The sequence below is a fragment of the Blastomyces dermatitidis genome (assembly GCF_000003525.1).
Source record: "Blastomyces dermatitidis ER-3 genomic scaffold supercont1.1, whole genome shotgun sequence".
Lineage (NCBI taxonomy): Eukaryota > Fungi > Ascomycota > Eurotiomycetes > Onygenales > Ajellomycetaceae > Blastomyces > Blastomyces dermatitidis.
The window spans coordinates 9,607,309-9,625,537 of NW_025544774.1; the positions used below are offsets into that span (position 1 = coordinate 9,607,309).

Genomic DNA, 18,229 nt, shown 5'->3' on the forward strand with positions numbered 1-18,229 from the left:
AGCTGTGCACCTCTGGAACAGGGACTTTCTCGGGAACGGTTTTTCGCAGCATATGAAGGCATAGGGTTTCTTCAACTACCACACAAGGACCGAACTTGACGATGAGCTTAAGTCTTAATGTTCAAACTTGACTGGCTCGGGTCGCGGGTCGGTACCGAAATCTGGTGAATGCGCGGCAACCTCAGTGTGGGTTGGAAGGTGTTTCTGACGCGGTTTGCTTTGCGAAAGAGGAGGAGCCAAGGAAGTCCATCATCTCCGGTCACTGCCGCATCAGCGAGCGACCCATGGCGCGTGAATTTCTCGAATGAACAGAAGCTAAAGGGTGGGCATTTTTGTTAACCCAGTTATGAAATGGAATGACCACGAGATGAAGTAAGCAGCTTGCGGGCGATTGTGTAATAATAATAACCTTTTAGTGTCACTACACTAACTAACTACGTAGTTATGCAATCTATTTATATTAATCGAGCTAGCGAGGTTGGAATGGGGAACACGTGACTGCAGTAGCCGGAGCACCCACCAACCGATTTGTCGAGGAGAGGATGGATGGATGGGATGGGAGGCTCAGCGAGGACGAGAACCAGAGTATTTTTCTGAGACAGCCCGGCCCGGCGATCATATTCTCATCGGAGGGAGGGTTGCGCGGATACTGATGTCTCTGGATATGGTTTGTGTCTCTCTGTGGTGGGTGGGGAACTCGGTTGGAATAATATAGAGAGTCATCAAGCCAGGAATCGAGGAGTTACGCTGCCATGGTGCAGGATGCTGGTAGCGTGGTGCTGGCCCTGCTTAGCGGACGGGGCTAGATGGAGCCTAGTCGGCGATGAGAGGGACGGCGGCAGCTCGACTGGGCAGAGACATCGCCACCTTGTAGAGGAACAAGAAGAAGAAGAGATGATGCAGAAGAAGAGAGAGAGAGAGAGAGAGAGAGAGAGAGAGAGAGAGAGAGAGAAAAGGCAGGAGAGGACCTTCATAAATTTTATATAAAACATTTACACGCGGATGGATTGATTGAATTCACCGATTTGTTGGATTATTTTGATTATTTTGATTATTTTGATTATTTGATTATTTGATTATTTGATTTTATTTATTTTATTTATTTCAGCCTTCAATTCCAAACTTATCTGTTGTGCACTGTCCAGCTAAGCCAGCCCTTTTGCCGCCGCCGCTGCAGGATCGATCGGGCCAGAAGCATCGCCTGCGAAAGACAAACATCGCCAACCTGCTCTCCGACTTCTTCACTTCTCCTCTTCATCTTCATCTTCATCTTCATCTTCATCTTCATCTTCATCTTCATCTTCATCTCTCCTTCATTCCCTCCATCCGTATCCCCTCTTCTCTCTGTGTATATTCATTCTTAATTCACCCTCTCATTCCCTCCCATTGGCTGCTGGCGTTCCCCCAATCACGATCTTTCGCAGGTACACGAAGCCAAATAAATCGTCCCCTCCCCAACTCGACTCCCTCGACTCTTCGATCGGCGCCCTCGTCCTACCTTCTTCCCTCATCCGTGTGCAACAAAGCTTTGCTACATTGCAGACCTGTTCATCTGACTGTGTACATTGCAGGCACGTGAATACCTGTGGGAAGCTGGTTGTCTTGTTATTTTTGGTGCTGGGTCTGTGTCTGCTGGGAGGGCAGCAATAAATAAGATTGATAAGAGGTGTGTATAGACGATGCTGTTGACTTTCTCTATCATCCTTCTCTTCTCTCTCTCCCTAAAAAAAAAATAAAAAGAAATAAAAATAAGCTGGCATATTCTCGAAGTCCTCGTTAACACCTACGTTTTGTGCGGTTTCTTTTTTCTTTTTCTTTTTTTTTTTTTCTTGTTTGTCTGTTTCTATTTTTAATATTTCTCAACCCTTACATTTCTAACCGGTACATTTCTATCTAACAGCCATTGCTATTATTATACCTTTGTGCATAGATTCCCCTCTTGACAGTGCTCTCTTTGTTCCATGTCGTGGTGATAAAGTAACTTTCTTATTGTCCCGGGCGTGGGTTGTTGACCCTGTCCCAAGCGAATTGAGTTGGGAACCAGGAACGAAGGATAGATAGATCTACAACTCCAAGCCACCCCAAAAGGCCATCCAGGACCTCAAGAGAGCCGCCGTTGTTGTTGTGTTGTTGTTGTACTTGCATTTCCGGATCCCTTTTTCTCCATGCCGATCAAGCTCCCCAAGGGCTTTGCTCGGCGGAAATCTTCTGGAAATGCCTTGGAAGCCTTGGATGAGACGCCCCAGCCCTCGTTCAGGGTCTTTGAGCGTCCTGGTGCTGCTAGAAAGTCCCTCGATGGATCCACCACTCTGAACTCCAGTACCAGCAACAGCAGCCATAATAAACGTCTGTCGGAGGACCCCTACGCAAATAACATTTTTGCAAACATAGACCATCCCTCTCCCGTGGACAACCGGTATGTCAACCCGAATCCCAGCGATCCCTTACGTGGTGGAGGAGCACAAGTCACGAAATTGACTGGTTTAAGTGGAAGCAGAGGCACTAACAATTCTGCCTCGACCGGTCGTTTGTACGATAGCTCTGCTTCCTCCGCCAAGTTTAGTTCCTCCTCTACCTTACCCAGCTCCACCGATATCCCCATCCAAGATGTTCCCCCCCCCCCCGTGCATGACTCTTCCTTCTTCTCTTTTCGATCGGCTGGTCGGACATTCTCCTTCGGAACCAAATCCTCTTCTTCCAAGTCGCTACAACGCCTGGAGGCCACCACACCTCGATCTAGGGGGACTGCGACTGCCAGAGAACGTGCGCCGACTACCAGTACTACGAGTACTGCCACTCCCCACAGGTTACCAGATACAGAATTGGATATGGGTGACTCGTTAAGTTTCGGGAATATGTTTGATGGATTTGACAAGGAGAAGGAAGTCCAGAAAGAACCATTGTCACCAAGTCCGCTTGGCCGGGTGGGTTTTCTCTTTGTTTTATCCTTTTTATTTATTTATTTTATTTATTTGGTTGATCGCTAGAGTGCTAATACATAAATCGGCCAAAAATAGGGGTCCGCATCAGCACTTCCGCCACTACCTACAAATGACACTCAGAACCATCCCACTCCTCTCCGAATTGTTCCCTCTAAAGATGTTGAACCCTCCCCGCGCACAAATGAAAGTCAGAATTCACGAGACGGCCTAATGAGTAGGGAAGACGATGATATCATATCCCGCCCGCCCGCCTCTCGAGTAAGAACCTCGGTGCAGCCGAACACTAACGGCAGTCTTTCGCCGACATACAACACTGGTTCAACCTCTAGGTTCTATAGAAACACCGTACAGCTTGACCGGAATGCTGCGGTGGAAGATGAGGACGCAAAGATCGTTAAAAATGCAGTATCTGCACACAGACGGATGACCGCCGAATTCTCACCTGACGGTGACTTTCCTGATCCTCTACCGTTCTCGGAGAACAGACTGCAGCAGCGTAATAACGTGAAACAAATCACCCGCCGACCAGTTCTACAAGACGAAGAATCCCACCTCGCAGCTGCATTAGCTGCCGAGGCCAGTCTGGCTGAACGATACGAGGAGAATGCCAACAACTCCGAGAGGCAGCTACCCACGAAAGTCATGACTCCGGCTCAGTTTGAACGGTATCGACAGCAGAAAGAAATGACGAGGAAGAATAGTAACGCTTCCGACACCCACCATTCGGATGACGATAGTGATCATTATGACGAGGAAGAAGAGGATGAGGTGGAGAAGGCTCGCGAGGCGGCGAAGCAAAGGAAGAAGCAGGAAGCTCATCTGTCAGTCTACAGACAGCAAATGATGAAGGTTACGGGAGAGACAATAAAACCACTCGATTCGGACCAGAATGGTGTGGACAAAGCCCGTGCAGCTTCGTTGAACAATCTAAACCGGAGCTCCTTCCTGGCACCAGAGCCCACGACCAACGGGAAAGTCAGCGATGGAGAGGACGATGATGATATTCCTCTTGCCATTCTTGCGGCGCACGGCTTCCCAAATAAAACTCGACCACCGGGACATCTCACCCCGTCGATCTCAAATCCTAATCTTCGTGCATCGATGCTATCGTTCGCTCAAGGCCCGCCCTCCGTTGCCGCTGAACCTACAGCAGGAACGCAAACAGGTCGCACTAGCTTACCAGTATTTGCACGAAATCTTCCCCGCGATCCATATAACATCGGCGCTGGTCTTGTTAACCCATCGCACCGGGAATCCCTGGCCATGGGTGGAGGGACTCCATCTGTCTACGGCGCACCGCCTGGCTTCCCCCCCGGCGGACTAGTGGGAGTAATCGCAAATGAAGAGCGCGCCAAGGCGATGAGACGAGGGAGCCCGAATGCGGTTCGTCCATATGATGCGCCCCCAGGAAGCTTGCTCGGTATGAATCTGAACGGACAGCACAATAATACCATGCCTCTTCCCCAGCAACAACAGTTCTTGAACGTTCCTGGCGCTCCACCAGGCCAACCGCCAGGGTTCGGCCAACCGGACCAGATGTCGCAGATGACCCAGATGATGCAGACGCAGATCCAATGGATGCAATCCATGATGCAGATGCAGGGCATGCAAATGCCACTGAATATGGGTCTTGGCTCTCATAACTCTACCCCACCTAACGGACCATCCATGGCCCGCCCCATCTCCATGCTCTCAAACCTCAACTTCAACCAACCCCAGCCGCAAGGGCCCCCACAAGTCGACCATAGAACCCTCAGCCTCCTTGACCCCAAATGGAATAACAGACAATCCTCCTTCCTCCCACAGCAACACCCACACCTAGGCCCGGGACCAGGACCCGGCTACACCCCCTCCGTCGCCCCCTCCGAGCGCAGCAACGTCGGCACAGCAAGCCGCTACCGCCCCGTCTCGACAATGCAACAGCCCCCGCAGGACAACGCGATGGCGCGTTCGTCGACGTTCACCGCCTCGACGCTGCGGCCGTGGGCGGATGCGGAGTCGCGGAAGATGTCTCTCACTTCAAACATCGGTGGCAATGGCATGGGTATGCAGCAGCCGTATCACCTGCCGCGGGTGGCGACAGAGGGATCGAATGTGGTCGGTGGGTTAAGGCCTGTTAGCGGGCTGAGGGCTAGTACGAATGCGAGTGTGAACGGTGGGCAAGGTGGGAAGGATGAAGATCATCACGATGATGATGATGATGAGGAGGAGGAAGCGGCCTGGGCGGAGATGATGAAGAATCGGGAGAAGAAAAAGAGTGGGTGGCGGTTTAAGAAGACAGGCTCGTCTGGGTTAGGGTTGGGGGATTTGTTTCCTGGTTCAGGGCCGAATTCCCCGTGATTGGAATTGGAATGGGGAATGAATATGTGGTGGATGCGACAATGGTACGTGATGATATGGCATGGCTTGCAATGTGAGGTATCGGGAGAATAATCACGAACGGGCGGATAAGTACAAGCTGGTGAATGGATGCGGGAGAAAAGACAAAAAGGAGTGGTGTATTTCCATGAGGACGAAGCTGAGTTACCTGCATTACCTACGTTGCCTACCCACCTTGGATTTTGATCTTCTGCTTTACATCTATCCCCTTCACACACACATACACACATAACTTACGTACCTATTTAATATCCCTTTCTTGCGCGTTTGGGATGATCTAGCTTGCTTGGTGTCTTCGTTCTCTGCGCCCTCCTTGATTTTTATGTTATTTTTCTTTCGCTTTGCTGCGAATGACATCTTGGTGTAATTATGCTCTCCCCCCCTTCTTTCAGTTTGTGCACGGATCTTGGTTTCCTTTCTGGTACCTCTCCGTTTTTCGTCAATTTGGGTTTATTTTCTGTTCCTGGTTGCTTGCTGATTTCGTTGTTGAGGGAATTATACAATAAGGGATTGTTGTTTTGTCGTTCGATTGCTGCGTATTTTATTCCATTTATTTATTTTTGGCTTTCTGAAGATGGCATTGCTTATTTTCTCTGCTTCATTTTCCTCTTAATTTGGATCATATATATCATCATATACATAACTATAGGTAATTATAATTGGAATTATTCACAGCTCCGACAACACACGAACAGACACATGCATAAATGCGTCATGATGATTAAATATAGTTAGTTAATAGCTAGCAAATTCAGGGTTTACAACCTCCCCCTAACCCTTTCCAAAATCCCCCTCGCCTCCGTCACCACCCCCTTCACAATCTCCTCCGCACTCTTAACCTCCCTGACCAACCCAATCCCAGTCCCCGCATACGTCGTCATACGACCCTTAGGCCCCCACCCTTCATCCCCCTTCGCCATCTCCTCCTTATACAACCGCTGATTCTCCGCATCATCCATCCCAGCCTCATTATCCCGCAGCGTGTCATTCACCACCCCGCGCCCATCATACCGGGCAGGCCACTCATTATACCCGCGCACGGTATCATACACCGTCGTCCGCGCCGTGTTCACCCCGCCATCCTCAACCCGCAACACCTCCGCCTGGTACCCCCGCGCCACCGCCGCCTCCGCACACGCCAGGAACCGCGTCCCCATCACCACCCCCGCAGCGCCCAGGCACAGCGCCGCCGCCACTCCTCGCCCGTCCGCGATCCCACCCGCCGCCACCAGGGGTATCCCCCCATGCCCAGCCCGCGTCAACGCGTCTTTCACCTCCGGCACGAGCGCGACGATGCTCGCGCTGCGCGCTAGGCCGTGGCCGCCCGCATCGCTGCCTTGCACGACCAGCACGTCCGGCTGGGCCTTGTCGGCCACCTCGAGCGCGTCGGCGACGGAGCCGACTTGGATCCAGATGCGGGTGCGGTTGTTCGTGGCGCGGCGCACCTCGCGCGCCCAGGCTGCGTAGTTGGCTGCGGGGTCTGGGTCGTGGGCGGCGAAGAGCCAGAGGGCGGCCGGGGTGTGTTTGGCGAGGATGGGGAGGGCCTGGTCGAGGCTTGCGCCCCCAGCTTAGCAGGCCGACGCCGATGGGGATCGGGGAGGTGGCGGGGTCGTCTTTGTTATAGTTGGGGATGGGTGGGGAGGAGGAGGCCGAGGCGAGCTCGGCGGCTTGGGTGAGGAGGCTCTCCAGCTTGGAGACGTCGAAGCCGGCGCCGATGAAGCCGAGGCCTCCGGCACGGGTAACGGAGATGGCCAGGTTGGGGGAGGCGATGAAGAGCATTGGCGCGCTAATTATAGCGGGGCAGTTGGCGGGGAGGGTGGGGTGGAGGTCTTGAAGGGTCGGCATGTTAGATAGTCGAGTAAAAGTATCACTTCCCTTTGTTTTGGTTTCTTCGGTTTCGTTGTATTGGTCTCTGGTATGAAGCCTGCGTTTTATGTAGGGGTTTTGATACGTGTAGACTGGAAACCGGGGAGAGCGGACGCGTGCCCCGTTTATATACACTTCGGCGCCCTCATGGAGTATTGGAACGTGTTTAAGTGTGGGGCATATCGCAGGGGAGGAGAGCAGAGGGAGCAACGTTCGGATGCTTCTGCCGTTCAGTCAGCGATTGATAATGGTATTAATAATACGGATGCCCCGGGGGTCTCTGACTCAACTCTTCACGCTCCACGATGATCGGGAACTCAATGAGCGGGGCGGCCTGCAGCTGAGGCGGTGGCCCTGCTGGTTGGTTCCGGATCTAGGCCGGGCTCTTAACTGGGGAGCAAATGGATCTTTGCCAATTGACCAATGTTAGATAGAAGTGTTCGTATCCAAGCAACTTTAAGATTGGAGAAAGAGAGCCCTTTTTCTTCCGTCCTGTGAGATGTTTTGTTACATAGATAGGTATCACAGATCACAGTATCTATTCTGCTTCTGGAATCCGAATTTCCTAAAGGGGAAATATTGAAGCTGCGGGTCGGCCGAGGGAAATCAAAAGACGTAATTATGCTTCAGCTAGTAACTTAATACGGAGAATATATTAATCCGAGTGTCAAGAAGTCTCTGTGGAGCTCCAAATTAGTCACCCCACGTGATCTGCAATTTCGCCGCATCCAGAGCCGCAGAGAGAAACTTCAACTCGATATCAAATTGATAATATTAAGACATTTTATACAATAGCTATACCCCGGCCGTGTTATTCCACTTTTAATGTACCGTGCTGCAGTAACGTATTCCTCCCTTCTTGAATACGCCCTACATTCTTCATTTTCGCTTTTCATCCATTTCACTCTTCTGGTTTGAAATCCACCTCTTACTTTCCTTTTCATTTTCTTTGTATGTTTTTGGATACCCGCATTTCTGTTTTCTTTGAAGCAGGAGGTGCTTTCTTTTTGTATTCTACACTCACCCCCATTACTTACACACATAAAAGAAGAGGGGAGGGGAAGTTCCTGAACTGTTCTTGACAAACAGCCCCAAGCAGAGTGGTTTTATCTATACTTTTGTTACTGTTTGCACCAGGAGGTGTGTCGTCATCTGGGAATATTTCTGGCTGCAACTGCTCTGATTCAAGATGAATGCCCCTGAAAGGTGAGATATTTCTATATTTTTTTCCCCTTGAACAGACCCAGCTCATGTCATGTTCAACATACTTTTCTGCTTGTGGTTGAAAGAAACATGAGAAAGCAGCAGAGGAAACAGAGGAGACAGAAAAAACAGAGAAGCACACAGAGCAAGAATACAAGCATGCAGTTGGAGAGGAATGAATGAAACATTCCATCTTTTTCTCAACTTTCTGCTCGATGCTGCTGGAGGATCCATCATAGTTGCCCAGCCAGCAAAAAGAGCCTGTTTGTGTCCTGTGTCTTGTCATCCCTCCTTCCTCTCCTTCGTCTCCATGTCTGCATTATCCCCTTTTATTACCTCCCGCGCATCTGTTATGCTCTCTTATATCATTGCTCTGTTCTATCCTCAGCCCTGAGTCCCCCTCATATCCCGAATTTCATTCTTCGTTCATCTCTTTCAATAGCTTTATCGGCCCTAAGCGTTCATGATGGAAACCCAACACCACAAAACGCTTGATCCAGAGCGGGAACGCGCCATGACGTTCTTCGACTCCTCGGCGGCTAGTTACCGTCACAACCCATGCAAGACCAAAGTCCGTCCGCATCTGGATATGGTGCCTAGGTTCGGGTGGCTTGCTCTGCTCTGCTGTCAATTTCACGTTTTGCACTCGGATCCTTCTCCTTTTTCTACGTTTTCGGTTGCTAGTCTTGGCTAGATACACTTCTATGTCTTTGATATTCTGTTCATGTTATTCTCGAACATCGCGTTATTGAAGCTAACACTCTACTTCGCGCGTAGATTTGAATCCTTCGTTCTTCTCCCGGGTGAGAAGAAGGTCGAGGTTGAGGTGGATACCCGTGAGTCTCTTTTTGCCTTTTCCTTCCCACCCCATTGTTATATTCATCCCACAGAATAGCGATGGCTAATCGACGTGACTCAACTATTTTATTTGCCCATCAGGTATCCCGTCCACCGCTATTTTCACCTTCCACAAAGAAGACCACACTCTTGGCAACATGATCCGCTCGCGTCTCATTAATAGCTCCCACGTTCTTTTCTCAGGCTATAAGGTATGTTGTTCATCTATGTAGATATATATTCCCTCTCCGCGCCCCCAGGTCTTCTATTGCCTTTGAACAATCATTGTTATGAAATTAACGTATATTAATATCGCCGCAGGTCCCACATCCCCTAGTCCCCAAATTCATCTTGCGCGTACAAACCGATGGTCAAATCACACCTAAGGAAGCCGTCATCACAGCCTGCCACGAACTTGTCAAGGATCTAGGTTCGCTGAGTCGTGAGTTTACGAAGGAGTATGAATTGCGGAAGATGGTTGGGGTAGGTGTGCAGCAGCAGAATGCGCAAAATGGTGTTTAGGGAGCGGTGGTTTGGGTACTTGGGATTTCGATTCTTATGGTGGTGTTACAGACAGCCTGGGAGAATGTTGGTTGGATTCTGTATTCTTTTTACGTCTTTTTCTTTTATTTATTCTCCCACGGGATGGCTTTATGTGTATTCTCTTTTTTTTTGGGGATTTTAGCCCTGGGTGAGACTCGGCGTTGGGGCTGGTTGGGAGAATTTGATAATATTTTCTTGGAATTGTATTTTTCTTGATTGTTGTCATTTATTTAATTCATTTAGGGAGGATGGTTGGTGCCTTACTCATGCTTGAAGGCTACAAACGTCTTTCTTAAAAAAATATTTTTTTATTCCGTACAAAATAAATTCTAGTTTATTCACTCTTCTCTTCCTTGTGTGCCTGGAACCGTGCAGGGACGATTCCCATGTACCCCCGAAGTTCCGGGGAAGCAGGGTGCACAAAAGCAGTACTGGCAGAGTTCCAGGAGCGGTGCAAAAAGTTGGTGAAAAATACAACAGGTTGGATCAAGCTAGCATGTCCGGGCTTATTATACAACCGGGTTATGGTTGTTCAACTGTGCCAGTCAGTGACACCATCACTGAATTGTAAATCTTAATATAATGGTGAATAAGCTGTGGATAGACTGGCCGGCGGGATCATGAATTTCACATTTGATTCTATTTAGTCTGGTCTTCAGGACCAAGCATCAAAAAATCTGAAAATGAATCATTCTTTTCAGAAATGTTATCTCAGCGGGCTCAGACCTCTGGCTCGGTTTGAACAGGTTGCAGCATTATTATTAACTAGTTAATCCAGCATGACACTAACCTACTTTTGATACAAGTCATGTGCTCAGAGCAATCCTCGCCAGAGGATCTGAGAAGAAATGGTTTCATCTTCAATGAAGATTCCTGAGATTTACAAGGATTTTTCAGATTCTTTAACTTTGACTTTCTATTACTATATATTCACATATCTTTGAGATTTGAAAATCACCTTAGCTTATAGCTAAAGAGAAGAAGAATAGAAATATTTCTTTAATATTTCAAAAAAATCTATATTTAAGATAGATATATACTCTTGAAAATGATTATATTTTTTGATCTCAGAATTTCTAAGAGCTTTTTTTTGTATGAGAAATTGAATTAAAATTCCTGTGTTCAAAAACACACTGATCAACTTTGAGATAATACTTCTATTCTAAGAACTTGAAATATAAATATAAAAATCAGATACATTATAAGAACATTATTATTCTAAGATTTCAAGATAATATAGAAATGATGAATCTATGAAGTTAAGTTGAAATTCTCTTTCATACTCAGAGTACTGAGTAAATTCTTTCTATATTATTAATAATTAGAAACTGTTTCTTCTCAGATACTTTGTAAGATATTATCACTTATATAATCTGATTTTACTATTTAAGTTAGCTTATTACTTATTTGAGATTAGCTTATAATATAATCATTAATTCAGTGTTAAAACAGCAATGAATATCTGAAGAAGTATCTGAGCTTACTGAGATAACAGAAATAATGTGAAAAATATCAGATTATATAATCTGACTTACTAATTCTTTTATTATATAACTTCTCATAAGCTAGTAACATTTTCAATCAAGTAAGCTTTACATCTTTTACAGGTTATGAGATCTGTTTTGTGTAAAATTACTGCTAATTCAGAATTTCTTATTAATATAATTATTATTTTAACTACTACTTCATTTAATACACTTATCAGATGTTAAAATTGTCTTATTCTATCAGTATTAATATGTTTAAAATCTTATTAATTAATAATACTACTACTTACTTAACTTATAGAAAACACATTATATTATAAAAAAAAAAAAGTAAGAAAAAGAGAATAATATTAATAAGAATTTAATAAATAAATATTAAAATAATAGATTTATTATAATCTTACTTATATATATATTTATAATCTTATATTTAACTCACTGATTCAGTTAATAATAATTCTTTATACTTATACTATTATTATTATTATTATTATTCTTTCATTATACTCATATGCAAGTGAAGCTTATGATGAGTCCTTGCATAATGTTAAATACAGGCTAAGTGTTGATTATACAGAAGGAAATACAGGTGTTGAGACCATGTCAAGATAACAAGAACATAGGAAATACAAAGAAGTGACAATTAAATACATGTGATAATAACTTCTCAGTTCAGGAACATAGAGTGATTTTATTGAAGCAATTTATACACCTCTGTATTTATTAGAAACCTGAGGTGCTTGAGTTCCGGATTTAATGTATCCCCTGCGGGTTTCGAACTCACACACCTTGGTTTCTCACGCCAAGGCGCTACTTGGTGGCCGCATTAACCATTCAGCCACTGGAGCTTTATACTTATACTCTATCAGTGAATATTTTTCTGAAGCATTTAATAGCTTCATTAATAAATACTCTGAAACACTCTCTTAATTTAAAGCTGATTTGAATATAGCTTCTGATATAGTCAGGTCAAGTTTCTGATCTACTTAACAGTTTAATAAAGCTGATTCTCATGATGAGAATAATAAATACTTAAGTATTTATTATTCAGATAAGATAATTATTAATATCAGATCAGCAGATAAAATATCTGAAGATAATATTTAAAATAAAGAAGAAAAGATAATATAGAAGTTTACACTGAATAGATCAGTATAATATATAGATCTTATAATATAAAAGTGAAAAATATTAAAGAAGAAAAGAAAGAGAAAGTATGAGAATCAGCAATTAGAGTGAATATTTATACATGTATATAATAATATACATAGTTGTGACAGGCTGTGCTTGATTAATTATATAGACTATTCTATTACACTTCACAGATTTTAACTGCTTCATTCTTGAATATATAGACTCTGATTCTCAGTCATTCTTAATCACTGATTCTTAGCTGCTATGAATATATATAGATTCTTTCATCTTGAAGCTTCACTGTATACATTATTACATATGTGTATAAATATTTACTTTAATCACTGATTCTTACACTTTCTCTTTCTTTTTCTTCTCTAATATTTTTCTCTTTATTATATAGAATCTATATATTATACTGATCTATTCAGCATAGATCTCTTATACTAGAAAAATATTCACTATCTTCTTATTAGAAATGATTATTCATATATTATCTTCTTATTAGAAATGATTACTCATTGAGATATCTGAATATATAACAATATATAAGAAATAGAGAAACAGTTAAACAGTTAAGTAAACACTGAGTTCTCAGATAGAAGCTTACTTATCAGTCACTCTGACTCTGTAACAAGATCTTATAAAGAGAGTAAGATCTTATAAGAGAATATCAGTAAAAGATCTGAGAGTTCTAACATCTTAGATAGACTGACTGTGTGACTGTGTCTGAGATCAGAATCAGATTTTTTAATAGTCTTATTATCAATTTAACTGATTTCATTACACAGTTTTAACATTAGATAGTGATTTCATACTGTTTCAGTGAGACTTACTGTCTACTCTTATCACATTTTTCAAATGAGATCATAATTTTCACTTCTCAATTTCAATTATTTTTATTGCTTTAAATGACTTTAAATCTCATTTGAGTGTTATCAAAAAGTGTTACTTTTTAAAAAATTAAAAATAGTCTAAAAATAGTAACTTTATGCCAAGAATGAGACTAAATGAGATTAAATGAAATTACTTTCTTATTTTTTTCAAGTCATGATTTCATTTTAAGATCTGATATATAGTTACTTTACATGTTTTTTTGATAGTCAGTCTTAGCAGAATTCATGCCAAGAAATGTATGAGATCAGATCAAATGAAATTAAATATGAAATTCATGATCTTAGCGGCCAGTCTAATCTCAGATATATGAGATATTCATATAATTATACTTCTTCAAGATTTCATAGATATTATACACTCAATGAATGACATGTCTAATAACAATATAAAAGAACTCTTAAATGTGAGTATAGAAGTGATATTACAGTGACTCTGAGTAATGTTAAAATTACAACAGTAATAGATAGCTGATATGCATGTAACTTAATAACTTTAATACAAAGAAATTCAATGATTAACTTAACAAAGAACTCATATAATTTCAACATTTACAGAATTAAATATAAAAGCACTGAAAGAATGCTTAGATGCTTCTAAACTGACTGTATAACTGTGTCTGAAACCAGGATCAGATTTTTTAATAGTCTTATTATCAATTTGACTGATCTCATTACATGATTTTAACATTAGATAGTAGTTTCATACTGTTTCAGTAAAACTTACTGTCTACTCTTATCACATTTTTCAAATGAGATCATGATTTTCACTTCTCAATTTAAATTATTTTTATTACTTTAAATGACTTTAAATCTCATTTAAGTATTATCAAAAAGTGTTACTTTTTAAAAAATTAAAAATAGTCTAAAAAAAATCTTAAAATGTCTAAAAATAGTAACTTTATACTAAGAATGAAACTAAATGAGATTAAATGAGATTACTTTCTTATTTTTTTTAAGTCATGATTTCATTTTAAGATCTGATATATAGTCACTTTACATGTTTTTTTGATAGTCAGTCTCAGCAGGATTCATGCCAAGAAATGTATGAGATCAGATTAAATGAGATCAAATGTGAAATTCATGATTCTGACAGTCAGTCTAGATGCTTCTATATATTTTAATACTTTCAATCTCACTCTCTACTCATTATGAAGAATAAAAATGCTTGTGAAACTGAGTATAGATGAAGATATCATCAGTTTACTAATCAATCAAGATTGATATATCTAGACTGACTGTGTGACCGTGTCTGAGACTAGAACTAGATTTTTTGATAGTTTCATTACTGTGACGGGCTGCGCCTGATCAATCATATAGACTATTCTGTTACACTTCACAGATTTCATGTACGCTCCGATTCTCGGCCATTCTCGATCGCCGATCCTCGGCCGCCACTCTGATCAATCATATAGACTATTTCATTACACTTCACAGATTCAGCATACGCTCCGATTCTCAGCCATTCTCGATCACTGATCCTCGGCTGCTACGAACGCGCGTATATTCTTCCACCCCGAAGCTCCACCACATACACCACCACATACGCGTATAAATATTCACCTTGATCATCAATTCTCACACTTTCTCTTTCTTTTCTTCTCTAACATTTTTATCTTTGTTATATAAGATCTATCAATATTATACTGATCTATTCAGTGTAAATCTCTTACACTATAAAAACATTCATTGTCTTCTTATTAGAAAATAATTATTTATACATTATCTTCTCATCAGAAATAATTATTTATTAAGAGATATCTGAACATATAATAACATATAAGAAAGAGAAAACACAGTTAAGCAGACACTGAGTTTTTAAATAGAAGCTTACTCATCAGTCACTCTGACTCTGTAATAAAGATTTTATAAGAGAATATTAATGAAAGATCTGAGAGTTCTAACACTCAGATATATAAGAATACAATTACATATTTAATAATTGATATAATTATATCTAATAATAATATGAAACTTTTAAATATAAGTATAGACACAGTATTATAGTTAGACTAACTATGTAATTATATCTGAGATCAGAATTAAACTTTATAATTATTATATTATCTAAAAGTATTACTTCTGATCATAATTTATATTTATTACATTAATCTCAAATCACATTATTTCAAATATTAAAGATCTCAGATTCACTTTTTAAATAAAAATCTAGTTCTGAATAAAGAATATGTTTAAATTCTTAGTTACATTTTCATTCTGATTTTATTATTGAGAATAATATTAAATGAAATTATGAAATCACTTCTCACTTACATAATATCATAACATAGTACTCATTTGTTGAAAATTCAATAGAGAGTATTATTAAATATTATTACTTTTCTAAACACAGATCATAATTCATATAATTTTAATTATAAAAAAAATATAAAATACAAAAAAAAAATAAAAAATAAAAAACAAAATAAAAACAAGAAAAAATCAGAATAAATAAAAAAAAAAGAGAAAGAAAAAAAAAGAAAAGAAAAAGAAAAAAATAAAAAATAAAAATAAAAAAAATCAAGATCACAGAGCTGCAGCACTTTTAAAATACTTACTTCTCAGAGTCTTTATAATATTTATCACTAACTGTGTATTTCTCACAGTAAAAGTAACACAGCTGTGATAAGTTATTATCTTAACATTATCTAATAAATAATCAGTATATATCTGTATAAATATGAATATTTAGAAAACATACACTTAAAAAGTGTGATCAGAGTGAACTCTGCTGTCACTTGAATAATATTAAGAGTAGAACACTGAAATTAATAATTTCTCTCATTGATTTCACAGATAAGATGAGTGAAGATAATCTTAAGAAATATAAGATTCTCTGACTTCTGATAAAAACAGATCTCACAGAGAGACTCTATTTTCATAATATTAGAGACTAAGTATTATTAAAAAGTGTTACTTTTATGCAATGTATATACACTTACTGTAATAATTCACTCTCTGTGTATATAACTGAGAGTTGCAGCTTTCTTATACTGTATGACTCTTTCTGAGATACTGACACTGATTTATAACTCACACAGTCTCTCAGTTTAGCATGTGCTGTGTGTATACAGCTCTGCATACTGAGACTGTATTAATCATTATAATCTGATATAATACTCACTTTTCACAGATCATGTTTCATTTAAGAGAAGAAGAGAAAGATGTGACTAGACTGACTACTGAGATTATGAATTTCACATTTAATCTCATTTAATCTGATCTCATACATTTCTTGGCGTGAATCCCGCTGAGACTGACTATCAAAAAAACATGCAAAGTGACTATATATCAGATTTTAAAATGAGACCATGACTTGAAAAAAATGAGAAAGTGATCTCATTTGATCTCATTTAGTCTCATTCTTAGCATAAAGTTACTATTTTTAGACATTTTAAGGTTTTTTTTAGACTATTTTTAATTTTTTAAAAAGTAACACTTTTTGATAATGCTTAAATAAGATTTAAAGTCATTTAAAGCAATAAAAATAATTTAAATTAAGAAGTGAAAATCATGATCTCATTTAAAAAATATGATAAGAGTAGACAGTAAGTCTCACTGAGACAGTATGAAACTACTATCTAATATTAAAACTGTGTAATAAGATCAGTTGAATTGATAATGAGATTATCAAAAAATCCGATTCTGGTTTCAGACATGATCACACGGTCAGTCTAGATATGACTGTGATTTTATTAAGAAGAGATGAATAATTAGTAATATTAAATATAATTTAATTCTTCTGTATTTAAAATTTGATTAATCTATACTCTTTAATTTAAGAGTTTCTAAGAGTGTTTTAATAGTTTTCATACTGGCTTGAACTTAGTAGTGAGTTGAAGAAGAAGAGAAAAGAGAGAAGAAAGAAATGAGAATAACTTATCTTTATAATATGAAAATAGAGAATCACTGCAATTATTCTCTCTAGCAATAAAGATCTGTTTTCTGCATATATTTCTGATATAGATTATATAATAACTGCATATAAAGAATATCAACACTGTATATATTGAATGAAGATAATGTTACTATGCAATACTATAGCTGTTTCTGTATATCTCTGAAAGCTGTTAATATTTTCTTTATCTCTTTATATTTAATAAGTTAGTAATATATTTCAATACACTCTCTCTTTCATCATTATCATCATTATTATTATTATTATTATTATTATTATTATCATCATTAATATTATTACTATCATCACTATCATTATCATTATCATTATTATTATTATTATTATTATTATTATATTATTTCTGACTGTCTCTTCTATCTTTATCTCTTTTCAATACTCACTGAAACTAATCATGTCATCTCTCTTCAAATATTCTGCGGTCCTGAGGATCACCAAGGCGCGTGAGCACTGTCACAGATTGAAGAAAGAGAAGAAGAAGATATTCAAGTAAGAGAAGACAGATTATAAGACATATTATAATACCTTGAAGAGGCTTTATAAGAGAGTAGAATAATAACAATTTTAAGTAATACTTCTGATAGATTTAAACTGAACTAAGTATAGAAATAATATGAATGATACTGCCTGTAAGAGATTGAAGAAGAAGATAGTGAAGAGTCTTATACAGTAGTGATAAGATCAGAAGAAGTTCTGAGAATGATTTAAGTTTAAGATAAAGAGAGAGAGAGAGAAGAAGAGTGTTACTGTAAATAAGTGATAACAGAAGAAGATTAAGAGAGTGTTAAAGTAAGAGATAAAGAAGTTAAAACTGATAAGTTTTTTATTTATTAAGAGATAATAATTTTTAATAATACTTCTGTTCTCTAATTAATTAGCAGAAGCTGGCAGAGAAGAAGAGAATTAAGACCTTATTCAGATCTTGAATACACTTCATGATTCAGAATATTAAGAAGACAGCTCTACTCTCTGAGCATGTTAATCTGCTTATCACTGAGATGAAACCTGAGACAGTAGATCAGAAAATGC

The 18,229-nt window shown here is 39.8% G+C and overlaps 3 protein-coding genes across 5 annotated transcripts; 2 read left to right on the top strand and 1 right to left on the bottom strand.

Annotated features, from left to right (window-relative positions):
- Positions 1-1,181: 1,181 nt before the first annotated feature.
- BDCG_01339 lies at positions 1,182-7,821 on the top strand (the record flags this gene model as incomplete). 3 transcript variants are annotated; one of them, XM_045416841.1, is made up of 4 exons in its annotated part: positions 1,182-1,666; positions 1,901-2,416; positions 2,489-2,924; positions 3,018-7,821. In XM_045416841.1, 3 exons carry the CDS (start codon positions 2,166-2,168, stop codon positions 5,280-5,282), a joined length of 2,952 nt encoding a protein of 983 aa, XP_045279533.1. The 3 variants fall into 3 exon arrangements, with proteins under 3 accessions (XP_045279533.1, XP_045279532.1, XP_045272480.1); XM_045416840.1 differs by having other exon boundaries at positions 1,931-2,924; positions 3,018-7,783; XM_045416842.1 differs by lacking the exon at positions 1,182-1,666 and having other exon boundaries at positions 2,166-2,416; positions 2,540-2,924; positions 3,018-5,282.
- On the bottom strand, positions 6,080-7,166 carry BDCG_01340 (oxidoreductase; the record flags this gene model as incomplete). Its single annotated transcript, XM_045416843.1, has 2 exons — positions 6,080-6,865; positions 6,903-7,166. The coding sequence occupies 2 exons, from the start codon at positions 7,164-7,166 to the stop codon at positions 6,080-6,082; spliced, it is 1,050 nt and encodes a 349-aa protein (XP_045272481.1).
- A 132-nt stretch (positions 7,822-7,953) lies between the features above and the next one.
- Positions 7,954-10,114, top strand: BDCG_01341 (DNA-directed RNA polymerase II subunit RPB11). Its single transcript, XM_045416844.1, has 4 exons — positions 7,954-8,393; positions 9,168-9,226; positions 9,330-9,439; positions 9,549-10,114. The coding sequence occupies exons 1-4, from the start codon at positions 8,377-8,379 to the stop codon at positions 9,747-9,749; spliced, it is 387 nt and encodes a 128-aa protein (XP_045272482.1). The 5' UTR covers positions 7,954-8,376; the 3' UTR covers positions 9,750-10,114.
- The last annotated feature ends 8,115 nt before the right edge of the window (positions 10,115-18,229 follow it).